Source organism: Pezoporus flaviventris, unplaced genomic scaffold (genome assembly GCF_033815535.1).
Source record: "Pezoporus flaviventris isolate CSIRO_AGI_PZ_B2104156 unplaced genomic scaffold, CSIRO_AGI_Pfla_v1 ptg000080l, whole genome shotgun sequence".
Lineage (NCBI taxonomy): Eukaryota > Metazoa > Chordata > Aves > Psittaciformes > Psittacidae > Pezoporus > Pezoporus flaviventris.
This window is the reverse complement of record NW_026892628.1, coordinates 1,398,581-1,425,271: the sequence shown is the minus strand read 5'-3', so window position 1 is coordinate 1,425,271 and position 26,691 is coordinate 1,398,581. Positions and strand designations below refer to the sequence as shown.

The following is a 26,691-nucleotide window of genomic DNA, read 5'->3' as shown; positions in this document are numbered from 1 at the left end:
GCATGGGGAGGAGGCGGGCGGCAGGACCCTGCGGAGCTCCGCGGCCCGCACGTGCTCCCGGGTGGGGGGGGGGGGCGGACTGCCCTTCCCGTCGGCCCCCGCGCGTCCCGGTCCGCTCCGCCCCGCCCTTCCCTGGGCGCGGCCCCGGAGACCCCGTAGCGAGAGGGGCGGGTGCGCGCGCAGCGGCGGCCGGCGGCGCTGAGGGAGCGCGAGCGCGCGGCTGGGGGGGGGGCCGGGCCGGGGGCGGCCTTTGCGCAGCTCGGGAGCGCGCGCGGGGGGGGGGGGGGGAAACGGGGGTAAACGGCGAGGAGCGAGAGCGCCCGGAGCCCGCGAGCTGCCGCCGGTTCCGCCGCCACCACCGGAGGGAAGAGCCGGGCGCGGCCCCGGATACCGCCGAGGAGCCGCCGCCATGAACAGCGTGGGAGGCGCCGACGAGATCGGGTGAGGGGCGGGGTGGCGGGATGGGGGGCGAGGGGGCCCGTACCCCTTCCCGTGCGCCCCGAGGCCAGGGCCGCACCGGGACTTCCGCCGCCGGTGCGAGGCGCCCGCCGCTACCGGGCCCGTCCGCCATGCTGGGCCCTGCGGGCGGGAGCGCGCCCCCCCCCCCCCGCCCACGTGACCGGCCCGGGCTGCGGCGGCAGGTGCGCGCGGCCCAAGGTCACCGCGGCGCTTCCCGCGCCGGTACCGGGAGCACCGGGGGCGAACCCGGCGGGGCTGCGCCCGCAGGAGCCGGGCGGGCCTTGGGTCAGGGACCTGGGCTCTGCGCTGCTGACGGAGGCGGGGGGGGGCACCCAGAGCAGGACAAAGGCGGCCGCCGGCAGCTCCGTGCTGCAGAGGAGCCCCGGCGCTGCGCGTAGCTGCGCTTCTAAACTTCCCCTCCCCGCTACCTGTCCTGTGCCAGGTTCTGTGGCTTCTGCGGGCCGATAGCCTGGTTCTTCTGCGGTGTATTTAGCGTTATTCTGCTTCAGTGCTCTGTAGTCTAAAGCCTGGTGACATTCAAGTTACGAGTCTGTAGATTTGGCACGTTAGAACTAAAAACCAGGCAAAATAATCATCAAGGTTGGTTGCTGAGCTTCCACAAGTTTTGGCTCAAAATACGCACGTCTTAACAGGTCACCTTTGAAACTAGAGCGGACACTTCCTGTACTGTCTTCAGCGCGTAGTGCGCGGCTTCTTTACTTCGCACGTTCTTAACTGGTATAGTTTTAGCTATACGAGCGGTAGGATAGCTGTATTGAATACAGCACGTTGCTGTGAACCACGCATACTGCACAAAGCAGGTTGAGATATGTACGGTTTGCTCTGAAAGCGTTTGGTCCTGGGCCTTAATCTCTGCCTGCTGCGTTGAGACCTGATGAGCGAACTCCTGCGCGCTGCTGCTGTTCTGGACCCGTAGGTGAGCACTGGCTGCACGTTCTCGGTGAAATACTGTCAGTTTTCACCCTGACCAGGCCCCGCTGTTACGGAGCTCATTCCCAGTTGCAGGCTACTTAGATTTTGATCCTTTTGAGTTGTAATGAGATTGGAAAGGATTGGATTTTAATCAGAAAGGATAATTTTGGTTGTTTGGTTTTTTTTTTGTTCCCCCCGCCCCAACAATGCTCAAATACAAAGGTGAAACCATAGAACAAACTGCAGTTGTAGTCAGCTGCCTGCAGCTTTGGGGAGGAAGTTGCATTTCGAAAAAGCTGTTGTGAGATGCAACTTTTATTAGGAAGTTATGGATTTACCTGCTTTTCTAGATGGAGATTTTAAGAAAAAATACTTAGCGAGGCTGTAGGCCTTGTGTGGATGTGAGTAGGTTTTTGTGTTTAGTACTTGGAGCTGTTTTGGATGAAAGAAGGCACTGATCTTGAGATTCTTCTGCTCCAGGATGTAGCTGTGATAGATGTGAACTGAACTGCAGGGTTGTTTTACGTAGGCAAAGAGTTTGTGCTTTTGTTGAGTTTTAGGCACTTTTGCAATGCATGCTTTGCATGCTTTCTTACTAATTCTGGGATTGTCTGCTTCAGTGACAGAAAAGAATAAATTAGCAAGTAAAAATCAGTCTGGAAATAATTGAAGCAGAACACGTGAAACTGGGTTAAAACTTCTTGTATGTTCTGTAACTTCTGAAGAGTTTCCAAACTGAGCCCTGTGCAGGATGCTGCTGCTTCAAGCGTGCCGAGTCTGTTGGTGTCCTGCTGGTGCACGGTGCACACTGTTGTACGTTCACAGTGGAGAGACAAACCTGCTCTGAGAAGCAGAGAGCGTCTTGGTTTGTCCTCATCAGGCTGGTGCTGCTTTCCATCCCATTGGGAATCCCCTATAGCATCCTTCTGGCACTACAGTCTGTATTTGAAGGTGATGTAAGTAGGTATGAAGACAGCCATGTCAGCAGCCTCGAACTGATAACATAATCCTAATAACATAATCCTAATAATTACTAGTCCAGAGACTGTTTGAACAAGAAGTCTTGTAGGAGGCCTGTATCTAAGACCTTAGGAGCAGGCTGAGCTTGGGGAACCTGATGTTACTTCACACAACTGTCCTATATGATACCTGGTCTAGATTTTTGTGTTAGGCAGGGATTAGTTAACTCTTGCATTCGCTCATCATATTCAAAGCAATCCACTGAGGAGCTGAAGAGTGGGTAGTCCTGGCTTTTGGCATTCTATGGGGTGCGTATAAATAGAAGCCCTGTATTTACATACAGCTGCTGTCTTTGACCTTAGGCAACCCAGCTTGTTTTGGTTGTTTAAATGTATGTAGGGTGACTACAAATAATTCATAATGGAGTTGGAAGGTTTCAGTGACTGTTAACTGCAGGGAGTCCTCTGTCCCTGAAGACAGCTTGATGCTCTGTCAGAATGCACCTGGTATTTTTCAATTGATTTTCCATAGATTGATCTTACATACCAGACTATCAAATTTAGTTAAAATAAGGGGGAGGGGGACACCGCAAAGCCTAAAAAACAAACCCCAAACCAACAACCAATCCCAAAATGTGGTTGGTTGAGAAAATGTCACATAGTCATGGGCTACATCAAAACTTTACTCTGGTGTAGGATATAGCATTGTAACAGTTATTCTTTTTGTTGCTATTAGGAAGTAAAGTTATTTCCTTATAGAACTTACTCTTCCTGAAAATGACACAGAAAAGAGCCCAGAGGTACATGTTTGTGTCTGGGACGTGGAGAGGAAATGCAGTCAAGAGGCAGTTGTGGAAGGTACCGGGAGGTCTGAGCGTGGTGACCGCTGGTGGGTGAAGTTCAGCTGGGGTGGGGCAAGCTCTTTGAACTGGTGCCAGGAGGGAGCATGCTGCCAGCGGAGGGAGGTGGTGGGAGCTTTCCATCCTGGAGGAAAACTTCGGTATCCTAAAACATGCAAGTAGGAGCCAGGCAGCTTTCAGGGAGGGTAATGGGTGAAATGTCCTTCTTGTGCCGTTATCAGGTGCATTATAATCTGTCTTTGGCAACACTGTGAAGACTCTGCTTTCTTTGCCTATTAGCTGTTCAGTTATTTTCTGGCCTGCTTAAGAAGACGCTTTGATCTGTGCCTAGCAGGCATTTTTTGAAGGACAAGACTCCCATCACCTCTCACGACTTGTAGGTACTGTGTAACTCTGAATGCAGTCACCCCCCTTGGTTTCACATGCACTCTTGAGGCATTGGTTTAGTCACTGTTGGCTGTTGCATAGGGGTCACAAATTGATGCCGTATCACAGAGAAATGAATCAAAGCAAAAAGGGACTGCTGTTTGGTCTGCAAGCCACCCTGCTACACAGGACCTTCTAGATCTGACTTGGGGGTGAATCTTTTCTTACTGCAGTTGGTTGCTCCTGAAGAAAGCAGGTGAGGGGAAGTTTAACGTTTGTTAGGAGAAGTTCAGCTTTCCCCGTGTAAGTGAAGGTGCTCTTGTTCCCCGCCTCGACACAGATACAGCTGGACTTGGATGTATCTGAGGGTGAGTAGCAGATAAAGCCGAATATGGTTCCTCTTTTTGAGGACTCATAAGAGAAATAGAGGGCATCCTTTGAAAAAAAAACAATTCCCAAACCCAAACTATCCCAGCACTTGTCTGTGCAGACCCATAAAACTATTAACAGGAGAGGTTCTGAGTTGGTGCCTCTTACTAAAAAGGGCCTTCTTACTGAGTTGCGAGGTGCCTTTGAACTAACCTTTAATTATGGAGTAAATTACTTTGCATGGAAGTTCTGTCACACCCTACAGTTGATAAAGAGTTGCAAAGCAGGCAGTCTGGCTTCTTGCTGTTCTGCTTGTGCATTCACCCAAGTACTTTGGCGTGCTCTGACATGAAATTGCCCAGATTTGGATGCTCTTTTCAGAAGATGAGTAGATTTGGATTGGCCTTAAATTTTCAGCATGGAGCTTATTTTGGGTGTTGGCCATGACTTTCTCATCTATTTGGTGATAATCTCTGAATTGGATTGTAAAATGGTTTCACAACTAATTGCTGAATTAGTGTTACTCTGTTTAGTACTTGCCTCACAAGTTTGCCCTCTGTCTTAGACTTGAACTTGGTAGTTCTACTTTTGCTTTCATTTAACAGGAAGATAATGGTAGACAAAAGTGATTTTGACTGGTCTTTCAGGGTGAGCAGGGAGGAGGACATAAAAGGGAGGGATGAAAGCCTTTTGTTTGTTTTAATAGGCAGTTTCAGGACTTTTCTCTGCCAAGACAGTAGTACCTGGAGAACACAGGGGCAGGAACCCTCGGGGCTGACTTAAGCTTTTTCTGATCCAGTGGTGAAAAACACTCATATGCTTTCTGGTTTACCCAATTACACAGCCAGAGAACAAGTTTAGGAGAGGATAACATGAAGTGTGTAAACTTCAGAGTCTGATGTTATTTTTGCTACAGTCCTCATTACTAGTGAGTTTTTGTAGAATCTTTTTGGTTTACCCTATTCTGGTTGTCATTTATCTTTCTGGTAATATTCTGTGTCAGGCAGCAAATGGATGTGGAGAGCCCATTCTTCACACAGTTGGAGGCCTAATGTAAGACTTCACACACCTCTTGATCCTCAAACTGGGACTAAAGCTGTGAATGGAATGGACTTGGGTATTTAAAGTAGGATGCCTGGGTTTTGGTCAGTTTGCTTTAGCTCAGAAGTTCTGGATTTTGTTTTCATCCTTAAATTTGAACTGCATGGACCCTTAGCTGTGCTAAGAGAAGTTCTGTAAGTAGCTCAGAGGCTATGATCTAGGAATCCAAACATCCCATTTGAATTAGGGGGTGAGGGTTAACCAGGTTTTATAACTGTTCTTGGACCACTTCCCAAGTTTCAGTGAAGCTTTATATGAAGTGTTCCATGCTGGAACTCGTTTCTGCCCTAAAAGAGCAGGTAAATGTACTTTGTGTGATGTTGTATGTGTGTTTTCCTTCTGGGTAATGATTTCTCAAAGTACCACTGCCTTCTCCAGCACCTGCAAATAAGAAGTTTGGAGGAACTGATACGTGTTGTATTCTCTTTGTGTAAAAGAATAAAATATATTCCTGTAATAAGCTTACAATCTCTGTTCATGTTTGTGGCACACAAACCAGGTGCTTTGATTTTATGTGGGTCTTCATGAAACACAAGGTAGTTGTCCCAAAGAACAGTGAATTTTAGTGAAGGAACAAGATTTGTAGTGTGTTTTGGAGGCCTCGGTACCACCAGACCTCATCAGAATAGCTGACTTCTGCATTGAATAATGTGAAGCATTTGTCATGTTGCACCCTAAAACTGCTCTGTGCTTCATTTGCAGAAAACTGTTTGTGGGTGGCTTGGACTGGAGTACAACACAAGGTAAGTGATGGATATTCTACACTGGTTGAGCAAGGAAAACAATGTACAGAGATGTAGCTTTTTAAAGACATGACTGTGGTAGGAAGATTTTGATGAGATTCTACCACTCTCTTCTGTTAATACAGTTTTCTAAAGAGAGTTCAGATGGGTGTTAGTCACTTTGGAGTTTCTGTTTTCTGTCAGTGTTTGGAACTGACGTTTTTGTTAGCTCAGATGATGACAGTTTTTTATCGTTGCTTTACAACGACACTCCTTTCATATAAGTGGAAATCATTACGTACCATTTGCTTAGAGGAAGTAAAATCTAATCCTTCTCAGAAGACAAGTTTGAATTTGTTTAGACATTTGTTTATCTCTCGTCTCATAACTGCAAACACAGCCTGGTTAAAGTTAATCTCTGGTTCTGTTTAATATGTGCTTTTGTTTTAACAGAAACCCTTCGTAGCTACTTCTCCCAGTATGGAGAAGTTGTAGACTGTGTCATAATGAAAGACAAAACAACAAACCAGTCTAGAGGATTTGGATTTGTCAAATTCAAAGATCCCAACTGTGTGGGAACAGTACTGGCCAGTAGACCTCACACGTTAGATGGCCGAAATGTAAGTTGCTTCTGTGTTCTGGGTTTGTTTCTGCTCCACACTGCTTCAAAGATCTGGTTTAAGTTCTGGTGACTTGTTTGCAGATAGTGTAAAAGTTACCTGATTGCTGGGTTTAATTATTTATTGTAAGACAGCTTTAACCCGATGATTTGTGTCACATTGTAGAAGCGATGTATTGATGAGAGCTGTGATCTGAGGAGCTGGATTTCAGCAGTGCTGTGTTCAGCTGCCCTAAATGTAACTTTTAGAACAGTATTCTGCACGCTGAGATCTGACCAAACTGGAACTTCTTCCAGATTGATCCAAAGCCATGTACACCTAGGGGGATGCAACCAGAAAGGACACGACCGAAGGAAGGATGGGTAAGGAAAGATACTTGGTGTATCCTGCCTCTTTTCCAAGCTTTGGCTTACCTTCTAGCAGTTAAATTGAGTTCACTTGGATTACATCCATGTTTTAAAATCAGGAGTCAGTATGCAGGCCTCGAGTATAAATTTGATTGCTGAAAAATGTCTCTTACTTAGGTTTCCTTGGTAGGGCTCCAAGTACAGCAAAGTGTTAATGACCATCGTGTGTTTGCGTCAGACTCCGTTTGGGTGTGGTATTTTCTTAAGCTCTTAGCAGTGTTTTTAGATGAGTTCTTCAGATCTTGAGACAAGTGTCTGGAAGTGCAGTCGCAGGACTGATGCTCTTTTTCCAGCCTACTTCACACCCTGCAGGTTTATATGATTCATTAGAAAATGAGTGAATGGCCTCAGAACACAGTCACTGGTTTTCTGATCTTCTGAAGAGCAGAGACTGGGTTATAGCTGCAAACGCTAAACGGCTTGAGCTCTGAACATGCAGTTGCTTCACTTTAGTGACTGGGAGACTTCAAGCCTGGAGATGGCTTCCCGTCAACCTGCAAGTTCATGTTTCAGTATAAAATGCTAGAAGCAGCCAACTTTATTGTCCTTCTGACTGATTTCTTTTCCTCCTTGATTTAGCAGAAAGGATCCAGGAGCGATAACAATAAATCAAATAAAATTTTTGTTGGTGGGATTCCTCATAACTGTGGCGAGACAGAGCTCAGGGAATACTTCAAGAAATTCGGAGTGGTGAGTCATTCAGCATGATGGTGGTTTGCAGTCGGTCGCAAGATCCTTTCCCTCCCCACTGCTTTTTCTCAGTTTTCATCAAGCTGTCGAATTTTGGGTTAATTTAGACAAACTGCTGTAGGGACATACTGAACCATTCGTAATGTTCATCATCTTGAAATGCATCTTGCTGTTTGCCAGAATCTATTGCTCTGACGTGTACTTCCTCTGCTGCTTCTGTGTCCTCTTGTTTAAGCCTACCTGATGCTTTATTTCATTCCCTTGCAAAAACTGAGTTGAGTTGGTTGAAGTTTTTTTTTTCTCTTTTCAATTGATAACTTGAGGCCTGATGATTAAACTGGGGTTGGGGAGGGAGGGAAGGGGCACAGCAAGTACTTCAGTGAGTTTGTCTAAGATCCTTCTCTTTGACTACGTGTACGGGTAGGTTTGCAGCCTCCTGCCAGTGTTTTGGTAACAGCAGTTGCTTTTAAATCATCATCTGGAAACGCCTGAGTTCTGTTGTCCAGAACCTCCATTCTAGAGACAAACTACTGCTCATGTTATGCGCTTGGTTTTAATTCAGTTGCTAACCTCAGATTGAAATGACTTATATTCTGATCTTTTTTTTCCTCTTTAATTCACATGTATCCCAACTCTCACTGCCCCTTTAAGATGGTAAATTGTTGAACTAAATTACTAAGTTCTGCTGTAAATAAGCTTTAGAAACATAAAGATTGCCTGTGTTAAATTCAAGACTCTGCTGGTGAACGTGAACTTGCCATTTTCCAGTGGCATTTAATGTGTTCTCTTGATACTTCTTTTTAATCACCTTTCTCCAAGATCTCTTCTTAGTGGCAGCAAAGGATTTATTGGTTCTTTCTCAAGTGGCTCAGTTTATCAACAGTACTGTATTGAAAATTTGATTTAAGATCATTTGAAAAAGAAAAACCCAGGGCAATGGCTAACAACTGTTTCTTTAGTTTGAAAGGCTGCAGTAAACTCAGTAATTCAGAATGGGGGAGCATGCTCCACAGCTGTGGAGCGTAGTTTCTAAAGGCTCTTCCTCACAGACTTTTGGCTTTCCAGTTCTGACCTCTGGATGGCTTGGGAGATACAGGGTTATGTTCCACCAAATGTAGAAGGCAACAGCCATTAAGTGTAAGTGCCTTTGAAAGTAAGTAGTAGAACTTTTAACAGTAGTGTAGAAACTTGAGAGTCTGTGTAGTGTTCTTAAGAGTTATCTTTGGAGACTTAGAGGCTCATACATGTTTTATGGCCACAGAGTTGTTTGGGCTTTTTTCCTGAGTTAAAATCACACTGATACTGATTGTCTGTAATTTGGGGAGGGGTGTGTGTAATGCTGTTTAAAGCATCAGTTTATGCTGTTACTCTGTGCCACATTGATGTTCAAGTAAGTAAATCAGAGAAGCCGTGCAGATTCTTAAATGGATCTGGAGTTAAAGCTGCTTTTCATGGTGAGAGCGAAAATGTTTAAAAATGGACAAAGTAACCTTTTAAAAAGCTACACTGATGATTAAAACCAGAAACCTGGGGAGGGGGGTGGGTTATAGGCTGTAGTGTGGCTCTAGACAGTGTGAAGACCTTAATGCCAGATTAAAATCTTAAGTGTGATGAGACCATAAAAAGCCACAGTGTACCAGCAGCTTTCTGGAATAGATGAACTCATGCTTTCCTTAAAATCCCATCAAGAGCAGCATTCCCCGTTTGTCTGCACTGTGCTGGGACAGCCTGGTATGGATGGCTACATTGAGCATTTAATTGTGCTTTGTGGGTAGAGGGTGGGAAAGAAGCCTGTGGTAACTGTTTATAACACTCCCCTGGTAGCACAGTTAGTAGAATTTCCCTTCTCTCTTCCAGGTCACTGAAGTTGTAATGATCTATGACGCAGAGAAACAGAGGCCCCGAGGTAAAGGCTGATCTAGTTTGTCCTTGAAATTTCTTCATGCTCTCCTATAGTCAGATGGCAAACTATTTCACACCATCAGAAAAGGTAGCCTTTTTTTTTTTTTTCCTATGTTGCCTCAGGAAAAAGAATAATTCACTGGGCAAATATCACTTCAAGTCTAAACTCTTCATCTACAGCTTAGTTGGTATCTGTGCATTTGAAGTCAGATGTTTCATGTTCATTTCTGAGGTTTGGGGTAGTTCTTTATAATTGAATGAAATTTGGTTTCTTGAGCCTCTCCTGTGGCTTAAGGTACTATGGGGGGTGGGATGAGGGGAAGTGCAGGTTTTCCTCCTTTTCCACATGAAAGGTATGTTGATGTCTGTAATTGCATGGGGGGGATACTCCAGTTCAGAGTATTTCTGAACACCAGATTAGAACAGAATGCATCCATTATATGCTTTTTGTTTTGGTTAAATGGCTTCACTTCAAACTAAAGAAAACCACTCCCTAAACTACACCAAATAATTCTGAAATCTGTGTCAATATTTTGATTGGAGTGTATAATCCCTGTATTCTAGACTGCTTTTTTTAAAGGGGGGGGGGGGGGAAGAGACAAAACCAACACCACAACCAAAAATAACCCAAACCTAACAAAACCAACCAAAAAAAAATCAAACCCCCCAAAAACCCCAAGAAAACCTGAGAATTTAATCAACTTGGTAACCTTTGGTCAAAATATGAAGCAAGATTCATATCATTCACCTTCCATTGCATCTGTCATCAGTTGGACAAGAGGCAATATTTTAAATCTGTGAAGCTTAGTTGCACTGACCACCTTGTAGCATGTTCTACATGCTAGAGAATAGTTTGCCATCTGAACTTGCATTTCTCTTCTGACTCATTATTAAGAAATATATTCTTCACTTCATATTTATTAAGCTGTTAAGTCTTAGTTTTATTTTTAATTTAGACATCCTTAGTGACATATTTAAGTGTTTCATAGTAAAGTATGGTAATGTTAAGTAAGTTATTTTGTTTTCTTTTCTCTCTGTGAATTGTTTGACTGTGATTAACGATATCTCTTTAGATTTCTTCTCTCTAGGTGATAATTTATCACAGAGGTACAGGCCAGTTCCACAGTCAGAGGAGGGACGGGCTTTGTCTTTTATTGGAGTGTAAACGAAGTTTCAATATATTTGTTTTTTTGTTTTCTTGCTTTAGCTATTTTAATCTTCTTTGAACAGATACCTTTCATTTACACAGAACATACATTCATCTATTCAAGTGCTCTAGAACATCTGGTTTTAGAGGAGGCAGTGGAGACAAAGATGCAGGCATCTGAATATAAGTTGTGGCTGCAGTTCTGCAATATTTAAGTAACTATTGTATCATCTCAATCTTTGTCATATTTAATCCCAGTTTTGCAGCCTCTGTGCAAAAGGTACTAAAACATCACACCTCATCTGGATTAATCCTCATCTGAGTGGCTTTTCTGCTTAAAGCTATATTAAACAAACCAAAAGGTGGTTTTGGGTCCAGTTAGTAGGTGGTAGCTTAAAGCAGAAGTGACAGATGAGTACAGGTTTGGAAGCCTGTCTCCATCCTGGGTGCAGCCATACTGCCGGGTACATTCTTCCTTAATTCAGCTGATTTCTGAAACACTGTTCTTGAATCCTGTTGCTCTGGCTTTCATTTTTCTGCTTTTACATTCTTTTATGTAGTGTGGCAACTAACTGTCATCTCCACAAATGGCCTTGTTAGTCCCTGGGGGTGTGCTGGGAACAACTCGTTGTTTGTATTTGGTACTCCTGGTCATGCATCCCAGAACACATTTTCTCTTGCCTGCTCTTTCTGATCTGTGTTCTGCTGCAGGAAGTGCTGCTCAGTCTATACACTTTTCCTTTTAACATGATACCTGAGTAAGTATATATTTATAAAATGTAAAAGGCTGATTCACTGCCATCTTGTACTTGCACCACTCTGCACTTTGCCTTCTTCCATTACCTGTCCTTGCACTTTGAACTGCTTTTGGTGGTAGGAAGAGGGGAAAATCATCCGTGTTACTAATCCCTGTAGCATTCATCTACCTTCAGCTTCTCACAAGAGCACTGGGAACCAGATTCTTGATTAGTGTCAGAGCTGTGGCTTTGCCCTTGAGGAGCCAGGTTTGTCTCAAGTCTGCTTACTCACTACTTCCGTTAGCTCTCCTGCAAGCAGTGCTTTCATGAGAACTCTCAGTCCCAAGTAGAAGCACAAGCAGCCTCATTGCGTCTTAAAAGAAACTGTGGCTTTGTTGCAGTCTCTACTCCTCAAGCTTTCGATTCTTGGCTAAACCAGCAGCTGTGAAGTAAGTTACAGGTTCTTGCTGTGTTTGTTCTCTTCTTCCCCTTGGCTGCAAACCAGTGGCGTTGCTCTGTCTATAGTCAACTCAGATTCCTGCTATTAGTTTCTCTAGTCTTCAGTCAAGTCCTGTCCTTCCAAAAATAAAGCTACTGGATGTTAGACTTCCTCACTTTGGTAGTATTTAAAATTGCATTATTGGAATTTTGCTGTGTATTGTACTGATTTCTTCACTGTTCCTTATCTTGAGGGGTTTGACCCTTTTAAATCTTTTGTTTTTCTTTACTGACTTCCTCAATGACCCCTTATTCTCTTTTATTCTTTTTCCCTTCCTTCTCCCCCTTCATGCCCTGTCTCCATCCCACAATCGATTCCCCTCCTTCAGTCTTATTGGAATCAAGTTCAATGAGCAAACTTCCTAAGTAGATGCTATCCATCATTTTCCTTTCCATGTCTTTTTGATATAAAGGCTGTAATATTAAACATATGATTTGAATACAGACACTTTTCTTTTGGCTCTAAAACTTTAGATTTCTAGTTAACCTCAGACAAATATATTGTGATGAAATGCTGCTCTCAATTTTGAGGCTGCTTTCATCACAGGTCAACAAAACTTCGTTTATACTGCCAGTCTCTTGTGTGTGGGAAATGCTAAGTTTTTTCCTTTTTATTTTATTTTAGTGATGTCTTTTGCTCTTGTTGCTGACAGCAGAATTTGACCTGCTGGAATCTATTTTGGCCTGTATCTTTGTGTATTTTTTTATATATATATATATATATAAACTTTCTTACAATAGGCCTCTTTGGGCTTACCCAACCCAGTTGGATAAGCTCAGAGAGACACTAACTGTTATAGATACTGTATTTCTGTTTAACGCTTTAGAGCAATATATGGCTGCTGTCAGCACTAGCTGCAAAGCAAAATGCAAACCAAGGGGGAAATCTTGGGTTTCAGAAAAGCAGAAATGCATCCATGTTCCATATGCTTTTGATGCTGCACCTCGTTTTTTCTTTCTAATTTTTATTGCTCTACTCTTAGCTAATCTGAAGACTGGCACAATTTATGTACTGCATGTTTCTTCCCTTTCCTGGGGTTGGTTGTTACACCAGCAGCAAGTGGTTGATGGCATGAACCAGCCTCTTGTGTTCTGTGAAATTAACCACTATTTTGCCACTCTCTCGGCAGTATCAGCAGCTACAACCTAAGTGCAGTGGTTCTCAAAGTGGGCCTTCAAAAAGAGATTTAGTCCTGGGGCTTTGCCTCTTTCCCAGCATCTTCTGCAGGCATCAGACATTCCCCTGGGCCCTTTTAAAAAGCTGCTGGATTTGGCTGAGCTGCCACCATCAGGGGCTATGGTCAGATGAAAGGATATGAGCCCCCCTTGGGGATCTGGAGCAGTTGGTAGCAATGCTTTGGGCAAAAAGAGGGACTGAAAAGGGTTGCCTTTTTTTATTATTTATTTATTTTTCCAAGAGAAAAGCAGCAGGAAATAGAAGAAATGAAATAGATTGAAGGATGTGATGGCAAGTACTACGTTCTTTATAAGCAGCACTTCTTCAGTCAGCAGGGGAGTGTGTTTGGAAGGTGTGATGTCTATTACATGCTTTTTCTAAGGTGTGGAAAACTTGAGAACCTCTGCTCTAGGTTGTTAGTTTCTGAAGCTTCTCATTCATCCATGGAGTGGTAAAATTTTTCATGCTTTAACAGCTACATTTCAAAAACAACTTTATTATTTTTAACAGAAACTATTCCCTAACCAGAAGATGGGATAAGGGATGGGAGGAAGTTGCTTTGCAGCTTTGGAGAACAGGGACAGAATAGGTTTTCCTTGGGAACCTAGCCTGAATCAAAGATAGGAGCAGCGAAGTTGCTTGACTTGAATCTGCTGTCACACAAGTTTGTTTTTAATCATGTGGCACAGTTATATTTGTGGCTATATTCACACTTTTTTCCCCTCCTGGTAGGCGGGCTTAGGAGTAAAATCAAACTCAAAGATAGTGACCAAGCTCAGTTTAAGTTGCATGTGTGAAACCAGGCTGAGGCATTAAAATTTGCCTGATTACAGGAAGTATCCATTGCAATTTTCTCAGATTGACATTTTTGACAATTTAACACCAGTCTGTTATCTGAAACCCCTGCTTGAACCCTTGGTCCGCCCCTAATACTGTTCATCATCCTGTTTTGTGTCACAACACCCTGCTACCTTGATTCACTCTTCGTCGTTGGCTAGGTTTTGGATTTATTACTTTCGAGGACGAACAATCAGTGGACCAGGCTGTCAACATGCATTTTCACGACATCATGGGCAAAAAAGTGTGTAGTTGTAGTTTTATTTTACCTTAAGAAAGAACCAAGTCTTGGGCAACTAGCAATTTCACTGGTGAATAAAACCTAGTCACTGATTCAGTTGGAAGGGAGAGCACCTAAGTCCAAATTCTAGGCTTTGCCCACGGAGGTGGGGGAAGTTCATCCCCTAGAAGAGACAGATGTTGAGAGCCAAAGAACTTAGGTTGTGGGTTGTTGTGGCTGGGGTAAGGCCTTGTGCTTACAGACCTGGGGGGTTGCTTTGGCGGAGCATAGCTCACATTGGAATGAGTTGATGGTGACTACCTCTGGTTTGAGCACTGCTTAGATGCAAGGAGGGAAGTTAGTTGTTTCCACCTGCTTGAAAATCAGAATCCCAATGAAATCTGAGTTGTTCAAGGCTTGGTTTAAGATACCACTCCTTCAGATGTGTATTTGATGCTCAAATTTTGAGGTGGTGTGAGACAATGTACTTTATACAATCTTAAACTTAAAAGAGGAAGAAAAACATCATGAAGGATTGGTTTTTTACAAAAAAAAATGGGTCACTTACTGTGAAACTTTGATACAAACCCACGTACTCTATGTAGTATTTAACCACAATGCAGTTAAGTGACCTCTGGTTGTTTCATCTTCATACTGTGTTGTCAGGATGTTGGCTAGAGAGGAATTTTTTAGGCTTGCTTTGATGTTACTCAACAAGGAACATGCTTGGACCTGTGGAAAAAAAAAAAGGAAAAGCAGAGTAAATTGGTGCAGGACACCCAGGTTTTCTAGAGAAAAAAAATAACTTCTTAACCTAAAAGTAACCACAGGAAATTCTGGTGAACTTAAAAGTCCTTTCCAGCATATCCACAGTTTTTAAAGCCAGTGTTAAAACTGCTGCCTGCAAGAGTGAATAGATTTCAAGGAGACACATGAACACTGTTGCTTTCCTTAAATTATTGCACTGTGTAATTTTGCGCTGTCTTTTAAAGTCTCTCTGTGTGCTGATAGCCCATAAGTATTTATGTAGCCAGCAAGGGGTATATTCTTGCCCATCAGTGAAATCATGGTTCATCAGTAGTTAAATTATGCAGTGTATAATGCTTTTTATTCCTATGAACTTGTTTGGGGGTTAAGGGGTGGGCTGATTTCCTAGTAATGGAAGTGGAAAAAATATGCTTGTGTAATTACTGGTGTTTTCCTCTTGTTGAGCACTCCCATTTGTGAGCAGATGCACTGACAGCACTAGAGTAAGAATTACCTGTACCCTGACTTGCACATTGAGATCTTCCCTTGGAATTGCCTTAAATTTACACAAACCACCTAAATGAGAGGTCCTATCACAAAGCTGTATGATGTAAAGAGGAAGAAAGGAGAGTACCTCTGCTGGAATGGTTCTGGGAATGCATGGAGAACCCTGTGTGAGCCTTCAGAGTGTCACCTTTTACGCTGTGGCTTTCAGCATCTGTCAGTGCTAATTCAGAGTTCCCCATTGTTTCCCAAACAGTCTCAGAACCAAAAGGAAAGGATCTCTTTCCTGTCTTCTTTTTTTTTTCCTTTCAATGACATAAAGAGCAGAACCCTGCCATGTTACACAGTGGTTTCTCAGCCAGGAGCAATGGAGATGCCTCCTTTGTGGGTGCAAACTGGACTTTAGGTAGAATTTTAACCTCACTTTGAAGAATATTGCGCAGGGATTTTTTCAGTCCTCAGTTTGGCAGTTCACCACTTCCAAATGTGCACTGAAAAATGAATGGGCTACTCCTACATAGATTAATGAACTCCAGATATTCCTCTCTCTTTCGCTGGTGAATAATGCCTGCTTTAAAAATGGTATCTTTCTGGTAATTACGAACGTATTGTTGAAATGAATCCATATGTTGTTGAAAGGAAAAAAAAAAGAAATTAAAATTGCAAGAAGAACTTGCTTTTGTAAGCAATAACTGAACTCCCTGGAGGCAAATGTGTTAAGACTCATTAATTTGAGTCCTTTGAAAAATTCCCTTGGATCCTCTCTGGAAGGGCCTTCAGCTGACTGAGATTTGGTTAATGTCATGTCTGATGTCCTTGGGGCATCTGCAGTGGGGTGGGGGCAGGGGGGGCTTTGTCCTTGCCTTGTGCCTGTTTCCTGTTTGTTCTCTGACATGAATGGGGTTTAAGACATGGCAGGAAGAATTCTGAATACTTTTCTTTTCCATACGACTCAGGCCCATTGATGATTGAGATTTATTTTCTTTGTACTCTGGCACCCATTAAAATTAATCATAAAATAAAGCCTTGAATTCAGCATGCAGGAATGCTGAGAGTGTTTCATTAAATCAGAAACTGGGATTTTTTGAGAGGGAGAGAGAGAGGTTTATATTGAGTATGCAGCTTATTTTAAGTAGGTCAAATGCACTTATTCCATGGCTTGGAACACTAGGACGTTTTATCTTTGACTAAAATAAGTTGAGCATTGTGGCTTACTCATTTGAAAAACAGGAGGGCTTTTGTCACTGACTTAACACAGTATGAAGATTTGCTTCTTATTGACTCAACTGTCCATTTTTATTACTTGCATGTTTGTTTACTTTTTTGTTAGATGTAATGTAAGATTCTCTTATCACATCCATTCCCTCTGACATTGTTTGAGTTAATTGAGATTCTTTAAGCGTTAGCCTGGGGAAGGTAAGTCTTTATCTTCCATTAGACATTTAAATAAAATCTTTTAAGTTTTTAAAACACAACCACAACAAAAAAAAAAAAGGAAAAAAAAAGAAAAAAAAAAGAGAAAACCACCACAAAACAACAAAACCGAACCCAAACCAACCAATCAAATGTGTGTTTCTCAGGTATGAGCAGAGCTGAAATTGTAGTTAGGTGGGGTGGGTTTAAACTGTAACTTCCAAATGAACCCCAAACATGTTGGAATGGTTAAAGCATTAGTACCCTTTTTCAGAGCGTCCTCTTTACTCGAAAGTTGGTTTGTTTTTTTTTTGGCTGAAAATGTCACCTTTGTAACTCCTGCCTCAAGTGCTAAATTAGTCCATAAATAATGTAAAAGATCATGCTTTTTTTAAGTGAAGAGCCGTTGTAAGAGGGTACTGCTGTTTTAAGAGTAAAGCAAATGAATACTGTACTATGATGAAACAGAAGTGATTTGTAGGATGTGTTTTTCTCAAGACCTCAGTAGTAGAACTTGTAATGTCTTACCATCATATATATTGTACCTGAGAAACATTTTAAATTACTGGCCTTAAGTTTAATAATTAAGTATTTAGACATAAGTCATAAGATGCTAAGTGTAGTCTTAAGTGTAACTAAGGGTGTGTGTGAAGGGAAGGGGGGTATACGTTAACCTGTGCCATCTCTCCTAAGTGGTGACTCTGTTTGTTTAGGTGGAGGTGAAACGTGCAGAACCTCGTGATAGCAAAAGCCAAACTCCAGGTCCCCCCGGCACCAGTCAGTGGGGAAGCAGGATCATGCCAAGTGCTGCCAATGGCTGGGCAGGGCAGCCTCCTCCAACCTGGCAACAGGGTTATGGCCCTCAAGGTACTGCTTTACTCATCTCGGCATCACTGTTGCAAGAGGCTTTCCTTTACAGCTTACTGACAGTTTGGGTTTCTGGCAGTTGATGGTGTTCCCAGGCTTATCAATGCGATGGCTCTGCTGGGTTCCTGTCAGCACAACTAAAATTCCACACGTCAGTCTTTCCCAAGTCTGCTGAGATTGTTCCTTCGCTCCTTTTCCCCAAAACCCTTGGTTTTGTAGGGCAGAAGCCAGTGGGTAGTGCCATGCCTGGCATGTGTCTTAGGCAGTGCTTCACCTCTGCTGTTTGGTTCTGCTTCTCCCCAGGTGGAATGGGCACGGCTTTGGGTAATGTGGAGAGAAGGTATTGAGAAAGCTCAGCAGCTCACCTTGTGACTCCAGCTCGGGGCCTGCCTCAGACCCCTGCAGAAAATCCTGTTGAAAATCCAGGTTTTCAAGGTTGAGGCAGTTTCAAAGGAAGTGATAAGTAAAATTTGAAAGGGAAAAGAGGAAAAACAGATGGTCTTGTCTTCTGGATTTTACTGCTTAATGTATCTTGGAACAATAACAAGCAGCCATGGGGCTGGCAGTGGTGCAGGGGAGCACTTACTGCCTAGAATCTTCGTGATTTAGCTTGAACCCTTCGGGGCTAAAAGGAGCAGCCATGTGGTTTGGGCTTGATGGCTTTAACCCCCCCAAGATTTTGAAGACAGGATAAATATGCTGAGTTCATGCAAAGACAGTTTTGATAACTTGCAGAGAATTCCAGTGGTATAATTGAGTTGCATTTGACAGAACAGAATTTGCTTGCTCTGATATATGAGCACCTGGGGGGCTAAAGGGAGTGTCACTGCTTCATCTATTGCTAGAATAGAGGGTACCTCAGTGGAGGGTTTGCTTGTTTCCCCATGGTGCTTATTAACTTGAAAGCTGCAGCTGAGGCTTTGACATTCACATAGATGTGCTAATCTGCAACTGTGCAAATTGAGAAACTACATTATTTTCAATGCAGTTATTGTAGAGAAGATGATACCTGATCTACTGGAAAGATTACTGTGAAACAAATGCTTTATCTTTCAGTCTTAGTGCGGGGACAAATGCAGAAGGTGATGTTTTTATGGTTTAAAACCTTCAGAAATAATTAGAATAAACCTGGGAGTGTACTAAAACCACTCGGATGCGTAGTCTGCTGTGATCCTCAGTGGTATTGTTCTTTATACTAGTACAGTTACCTGCATTTGGTGTGCTTGCAGCTCTTGAATGCTTCATCTGATTGGAGTTTGGGGATTCCTGTCTCCTCTGTGCATTATCTGCTGAATGATTCACAGTCTTCAGAATTGCATATGCAGAAATAGTCCTGGACTATTTCTCGGACCATAAAAATAGAGCTGTAAGGGACTCTCAAGGATCCCCCCCAGTCTATTCCAGGGCCCTGAGCAAGATCAGCCTTCTTTTAAATCATTCATTCCTCTTTCATAGTACACAGCTTCAGTGCACACTGTTTTTGTTCTGTTTTAGGGATGTGGGTGCCAGCTGGACAGGCAATTGGTAAGTACATTACATGGGACCGCTGTAAAAAAGAGATTCTACTGAGTGAGGGTGCAGTTTCTTTAAGAATTCACAGTGATTTGTGGATTTCTGTAGTATTTAACCTACATTTAGAAGCTTGATTGAATTTGTCCTGAAAGAACGAAGAAGATAATGTGTTCTTAAAAAATGAGTAATGGGAGCTGACATACATCCTGCTCTTGCCAGCCACACTAATTTGTTATAAAGGAATTACATTCTGAATGGCAAATATTTACAGTAGGGATGCTTGGAGGACAAATATTTCCCAAAATAAGAATTCATAGAAGGGCTGAGACCATGTCTGAAATCTGTCACACAGCTTTACCCCATCTAGAGAATGCTGACTTGAGCAGCAGCTCTGCATTATTAAGCTGCTTTAGTTCTCGGTTTCTCTTAATTTTCTAGGTGGATATGGACCACCTCCTCCAGGAAGAGGAGCTCCTCCACCACCACCACCATTTACCTCATACATAGTCTCTACACCTCCTGGAGGATTTCCACCTCCACAAGGATTTCCACAGGGCTATGGCACCCCTCCACCGTTTAGTAAGTAACCTACAGGAGTTGCTCATCTTTCTCTGGACTTAGATTTTTCACCCTACATTTTATTATTCCTCACATATTTTGCCTATATTGTGTGTTTCTGAGCTATAATTAAATACTGAATATTCTTGTCAGTGAGTTGGGTTACTTTTTTACGTGGATGCAGTGATCACCTATGTTCTCAAGCTTAAAACTGTGTTGCTAAATGAATTTAGATTGATTCTGTCCTCCTATTACAACATCCAAGAGAAAAGTCAGGCATTACTGCATGGTGACCTGGGATAGACACAGGCTGGATGTTTTGGAGGAGCTTAGGGAATTAAGGTCACAAGTGGCATTGGAAATACAAATAGGATTTTTGCACCTACCCCTCAGGCCACCTCTTGAAAAGTGTATTCACAAGCCTGGCTTAAAATAAGGTGGTGGAAAATAGCACCCAGTTACCCAGAGTTACTTGTTCTGCTACAAACCATTTGCTTGGGATAGCTTGGTTTTCCTCCTGTGATCTGGAGTAACATGCTTTCCTCCTCATGTTTCTTACGGGTGTGTGTGAGTGTGCAGACTTTGGGCCCTTGTTCTCCTTGGTCACTTGCTCTTGCTGATTGCTGTTGAGGCCACAGTCTTCCTTTGGGGTGAGGTTTTTCCTGTCAGAAGGTGTATCGTTGGGTCTTTTAGCCACAGTGTTTGCCACAGTGTAGGAGTGAATTACTGCATGGCCCACAGTAGGTAAAGACACGTTGGTTTTAAGGCTTGTGTTTTTCAAAAAGAATGTTGCCATACTCTAAAGGCAGCCAAGAAGCTGGGGTGCTGTTCACCTCTGTCTTTTCATGTGCATCGTGCTTTCCTTGCCTTTCAGGTTTTGGTTATGGTGCTCCACCTCCTCCACCTGACCAGTTTGCCCCACCTGGAGTACCCCCTCCACCTGCCACTCCAGGAGCAGCACCACTAGCTTTTCCACCACCACCACCACCATCTCAGGCAACTCAGGACATGAGCAAACCCCCAACTGCTCCACCAGAATTCCCTTATAGTCAGTTTGGTAAGTAACTGCATGTAAAATAAACTCACCTTCATCTTCCTCCCCTTCCTGCTTTTTGGTTTTGTTTTTTTTTTTACCACTTGTGCAGAAAACCAGTGTTCAGAAACAGTTTGCTACCAGGCACTTCAGGACATGAATGCCAGCCACCAGCTCTCAAGAGATCCTTAAATCATGCAGTATTCTAGCCAGAGGGTATTTTCTTAATCCACTCTGAAACATTGCTTGTGTGCTGTGAAATAGTCTTCAGAGACTAGTGCACTGCTAGGCTAAGTTACTGATTTGCACTCTCCCTGAATCTGTAGTTAAAACTTTTTGTCTCCAAAAGCATCCCAGAGCTTGCAGTCAGTGTTTTCTGTGTAACTGACTTTGATCAGATTGGAGAATAGTCTTCAAGAGTAAGAACAGCAGCAAGAGGCAGACAGTGCAGGGTATCAGAAGCCAAGCTGCAGGCCTTTTTATTCCTTCCCCCATTCCTTTCCTGTCCAGCTCAAGTTATAGTTCCGTCAAAAGTGTGTAAAGCTTCACTGTTCTACGTGGAGAACTGTTTCAGAGAGCCACTGGAAGGCATTGGTGTAACAGTGGTACTACCAAAACCAAACTAAAATTGCTAGACAAATACTTGTGCTCCTGAGTACAATATCTGCTCCTCCCCGTGGATGCTGAGAAGGAGTTCTTGCTCTTCCTTCAGTCCTGGTTTTGAGGAGTGCTCTCCAAAGAGCTCTTTGTGCCATACTGCTTTTTAATACTATTTTTTGAAGGGGTTGCAATTGGTCATTTTTTACTTCAGGTGAACTTTTTGCATGCAATAGGCCGTGCATTAAGACTGTTCTCTACTTGAACAAGTTCTCCATGGGTGTTAGTTTGCCTGCTTCCTTTGAAGTGCCTGCAGAAACTGTTAGGAAATGAACACTTCAGAGAGTTATTTAAAAGTATGCTATTCAAAGTTCCAAAAATGTGAAACAGACTGAAGGAAGATGAGCCTCTCATGTGTTTGTAAAGCAAGCAATATGCTCCTGTCCATGAACTTGAAATGGTTTTCAATTTGTTTGTTACACACATGGTTGCTTTCATAGATAGCTTTGCCCTTGTGACTCAAGAGGAAGTTTTTCTTCTCTTGCCAGAACTTGTCTCTTTGCAGACTCTTTTTTGAAGGGGGGTGGGCCCTCCTAAATAAAATGTAAATCCATGCACGGAATTGGGAGTGGGGAGCCAATATTTGTGATGTATTAGGAGTTTAGGAAGAATCTGGTTTACAACCTTGTGAAAAACTGGGAGGGGGGATTCTGGTATTTGGTGTATATGGTACGATATGCCTCTTGTGTGTTTTAGAAAGCCTGTTTGCCAGGAAAATACTTCAGGTGTTCTTTAGCCTCCTAAGAGGGCTGGATATGGAGGGAGGAGGGAGGAAGAGGTGTGTAGTACAGCATTCTGAGGAGGAGGGCTGAGAATGTTAGTCGCTTAAACCACAACTGCAGTTGAGTCTTTTTACCTCGAGTGCTTTTCTAGGCTGAAACCTGTTCTGAGTACAAGGGATAGATGTATTTAATGTGCTGCAGTACCCCCAGAGTCATCCACCTGTTCATAAAGCTATGTATAAAACCTGTTGAACTTTTTAAAGAGCTTCAGCACTTCCTGTGATTGCAGATTTGTTAGCAGCGTTGGCAGGGTAGTTGATCTGCATGTATGTACATAAATGCATAGAGCTTACAGGCTTTAAAGGGGCACTGAGCTATCTAATCATTATGGCATTTTAAGTTTTGTCCTGGCTTGACAGCATCTTAAATGCTGCTATGTTTACAGCTAGGATGAATGTAAGCACTAGTACATGAAACACTAACATGGGGGTGTCTCCCTCACCCTGAACAATTATCTCTGTACAGGGCTCTCTTGGGGTTCGTCACCCTGGTCTCCTCATTTCTTACTAGGGCTGGGTACCTATTCTCAAGACCCTTCAGGCTACGGGCCAATACTTTGTTTACACTCTTATGGTCAGGCTGAGCAGTGAGGAGCATAGGTAGGTGGTGCCTATTTACAACCAATGCTCTTGATATATCTGCCTTTGGGAAATTAACTTGTGTTTCTTACAGGGTCTCTTTTAAGGGGGGTGGGGTGGGGTGGGGTGGAACAAAGTGGCTCAAATGTTTAATCTTGGGAGTAAGGGCAATACAGTCCTTGCTGTTCATGAGCTGGCTGAAGTGAAAGCTCCTGACTGAAGCATGACTGAGGCTGCTGTTGGCTCCCCAGGCTGCTGCATTGGAGAAGCTTTATGCTGTGTAATGGAACTGAGCTTGGGTTCTTGAGCAAAACCATACTGGTGAGCACAGCTTACTTGAAGAGCGGAGGTGCTGCTGCAAGCTGAGATTCCTGGTGCAGCAGGAATGAAGAAAGTAGGGGGAAGATGAGATGTACTGAAATGTCTGGCTGTTCAGGTTTACGCTGGAGGTTTTCTTTGTGATAAACAAATTGAGAACTGAGGTTTCCAACACTTAATGCTGTAACGCTGCAGCGTACAGTGAGAACAACTTGATTTCTTTTTTTTCCTCTTCCTACCCTGAGCCTCACCCTTTGGCAAACAATTAAACTGTATTTTTGGTTGCCTGCTTATCTCTGTCTGAAAAAAAATGACTGGATTAGCATTTTGAGCTAATAGGGGCTTGTGATAGATGTGCTTTTAATGCTCATTAGTAGCAATAAGTCCTGAGAGACAAGCAGAGCTTGAAATTGAAACAGTGAAGACATGCGAAGAGATTTGATTTGGATTAAGAGAGTTAAACCTGCTTTTAAGCCTGCATAGAGAGAAACAGAACTGCAGAAATGTACTTAGTGATTAGGATTCTTAATGTCATCTTCCGTAGCAGAGGCTTGCACTGATGCCGCTGTTATGATTAAGAGTCATATTTAATTATGGGAACACCTATTAAATTTCTCAGTGTTCTTAATTTACATCAAGTTGTCTTTCTTGTTGGCAGCAAGAATTGCAGCAAGTCTTTTGTCTTCACCCGTTCTCTCTGTCCCCATATTCTGCTTACTCTAAGCGTGGTTGGAATCAGGTCTTTGCATGGATTATTTTGCAGAGCAGTGGTTGCAGCCTCACTCAGTGGCAGAAGGACAGTGTGGCCTGAGAAGTGTTTAGTTCCTCAAACTGAGGAAGAGCAAGATAAATGTTAACTTGTGGCATACATTAACCTAAACTTCAGTTGAGATGCAGTACCTGTTCAGGCTTAAAACTGACTGAACTCGGATGCAGTTGGTGGTGTGGGGGATGTGGGAGAAGGGCTGTGTAGCGGGTTAGTGACTGCTGCTTCTCTTAGCTGGGTTGGGAGTGTTTGCCACCCTCTGCAGTAGCCGTAAGGTGTCAGGTTTTGAAATGGAGCTTTGTTTTTTGAATGTGCAACACACACCCTCCAGCCCAGCCGTACACTGGGTTTTGAGGGAAGGATCTTAGTTATTCCTGCAGGCAGCTTTTGACCAAAGGCTCCCTTATAAAGTGTATAATGGGGGCAGTAGTCGCAACTTCTGGATTCCACTTTTCCAACCCTGATACCTCACATTTCAATTTACATTTTTTGAATTTAGTATTTCTTGAATGAGAGGGTGGTTAGTGGCTAGTTAATGAAAATAAATACTCATGCAGCAGGACTCTGTTTTTGAAAGGGACTTTAAGATTGTCTTCAATGTGTCTCTTCAGCTATAAAGCTTATTGCCTGTCCAGGAAAGGTGGTGAAGCTGAGTGTACAAAGCCAGAATCTAAGTGAGGTGCTGCAGGTACAAGAGGTTTCAGGAAGAACTTCCTTGCTATACCTTCATCTGTGCTGAACCTGACAGTACTAGTTTTTAGGCAATTAAAAACCCAACCCAAAACAAAATACAAGTATTGAGAATGAGCTGACAGCAAACTTGCAAGCCGCTTCAAGCTTTTGAACAGCCAAAACACGATCCTTGAGCTGCCAGCCTGGGCAGGATTACCTCAGAAGTGAAAACGACCATTTCTGCATACCTGTTCAGTTCTGCTTTTTTGCCTGTTTCTTCTATACAGAAGATAAATGATTGCAAGAACTGAAAGCAGCTGCTTACTGTAATGTTAGAGGCGTGTGAGGCCGTGCGTGGGGATCGGGCGGGATCAGGTCCTGGATTTGCGCCTCTGCTGGTGTGTGTGTGTGTGTGTGTGGATGAATGGATGGATGAGGCTGGAAGCTGACTCTGCTGCCTCTTTCCCTTCTCCCCAGGGTATGGACAAGACTTGAGTGGTTTTGGACAAGGCTTCTCTGATCCCAGCCAGCAGCCGCCTCCCTATGGAGGCCCCTCAGTTCAACCATCAAGTGGCCCACCTGCAGGAGGAAGTGGATTTGGACGAGGACAGAACCATAACGTGCAAGGATTTCACCCCTACAGGCGCTAGCGTGGGCTGGCAATCAGGGAATTCTGTCCGCACTGGGATGCCTGGTACCAGCTGAACCCGGGAATCCCAGGCTTATGAACTTGTGACAATCACATACTTGATGGAAGAAAAACCTAACAACATTTTTTGGGGGGGGGGGGGGGGGGAAGGTGGCTTCTGAAGGCAGAGCTGTGGGTGTTTGGACTGCAGTTTTTAAACATTTTCCTTTCTCTAACCCATCAGCACAAATAAAGAAAACGTCACTGGTTCAAACTACAGGGTTTTAAAAATGTCTTCAGCTTTAATTCAAAACTTCAGGTTTCTTTTTGTTTCTTTTTTTTTTCTTTTTTATTTCTTTTTTCTTTTTTTTTTTTTGAAATTATTTTTCCTGAGCCTTTGTTTTACCGTATATTGTAAACTTTTATGTTTAAGAGAAAAAAAAATATATGCATTTACAGATTGTGAAATTTTTAAGAGAAATTTTCTACTATGTATGCTGGCTTATTTTTTAATTTAAAACAGGGTTTCCGTTAGCACTGTTGGAAGTGAGGGTAAAAGCTGCAACCCCCTTACTCCTAACATGAGCAGTGGGGCGGATGGTTCCGAAACTCTGGGAGTTAAACGAAATCTACTGAGTGTATTTTGCTGTTGTTACCTGATGGTATAGGGCTGGTAACAAGGCAGGTGCAGACTTGCTTGACGCACAGAGTCACTTAGGAAGCGCAGTGTTAGAGCTGTGCTTCACACGCTTTCCAGTCCTCTGTGGATTTCATTAGGGGTTAACGGAGGCCTTGTTAAGATGTAGATTTCCCTCAGGCAAAAGGTTTAGGTGCATTTTGCACTAACCAGTGATTACCCCTGGTTTGAATAAAGAGAAGTACATTTGGATTAGAAACACAAGCCTGTCTCCATTTTATTTTTTTTTTCCTCCTCTTTTGACAACAAAGTTGCATGTGAATTTTGTGTTTTCGTGAGGAAATCAATTGGCAGCCTTGAAAAATCATGTCTTTAACAGCAGCACGAATGCTTAAGCTGTGTCTCAGTGGACTCTCAACTGCTGGCGGTGGAGCTCAGCAGTTCTCCTCCTGCCCTTGTCAAGAAAGCCCCCGCTGGATTTGCTTCTAGAGGCTGAAGCTGCTGCTGGCTCTGACCTGGAGTGGACCTGAGGTGCTGAAGGGCTCCTGCACTGCATCTCAGCCAGTCACCGTGCTTGTCCCCCCTGTGTGCTGCTCTTCCTCTGACCTTGACTCTTCAATGCACTGCGGGTAAAACGTGGGTTTGTGTTTTCTGTCTTCTAGAATACTGCTCCAGTGCTTGGCTTGTGTAAACGCAGGGTCAAGCCCAGGGGACACAAACTGTCCCAGTGTGATAAAGGAGCTGCTGACTCAACAGCAGCGCTGTGTTGCAGGGTTGTCTGTCCTGTAGCTGCAAGGATGTGTTGGGACATACCCATGGCACTGGAAGTCAATCACAGGACTTTGATCAGTCCAAAGGGGGGTTCTGTTTGGGCTTTTTTTTCGCTTGTTTGTCTGGATCGTGCCAGCTGCACTTGTTCCAAGTCCTCTTGGCTCTGCTCCTTGCTTGCTCACTGCCATGAGCACAAAGAGCAGGGTGCTGGAACAGGGGCTGCTCCTGTCATACCTACTCTCTG

The 26,691-nt window shown here is 43.4% G+C and overlaps 1 protein-coding gene across 7 annotated transcripts; it reads left to right on the top strand.

The window, feature by feature from the left end:
- The first annotated feature begins 298 nt into the window (after positions 1-298).
- DAZAP1 (DAZ associated protein 1) lies at positions 299-25,940 on the top strand. 7 transcript variants are annotated; one of them, XM_061474716.1, is made up of 13 exons: positions 299-441; positions 5,750-5,790; positions 6,223-6,389; positions 6,686-6,751; positions 7,376-7,486; positions 9,344-9,392; positions 13,946-14,028; positions 17,382-17,535; positions 19,030-19,059; positions 19,486-19,626; positions 20,480-20,662; positions 22,588-22,676; positions 24,889-25,025. In XM_061474716.1, the coding sequence occupies exons 1-12, from the start codon at positions 410-412 to the stop codon at positions 22,665-22,667; spliced, it is 1,137 nt and encodes a 378-aa protein (XP_061330700.1). In that variant the 5' UTR covers positions 299-409; the 3' UTR covers positions 22,668-22,676; positions 24,889-25,025. The 7 variants fall into 7 exon arrangements, with proteins under 7 accessions (XP_061330700.1, XP_061330699.1, XP_061330698.1 ...); XM_061474715.1 differs by lacking the exon at positions 22,588-22,676 and having other exon boundaries at positions 7,379-7,486; positions 24,889-25,940; XM_061474714.1 differs by lacking the exon at positions 22,588-22,676 and having other exon boundaries at positions 24,889-25,940.
- The last annotated feature ends 751 nt before the right edge of the window (positions 25,941-26,691 follow it).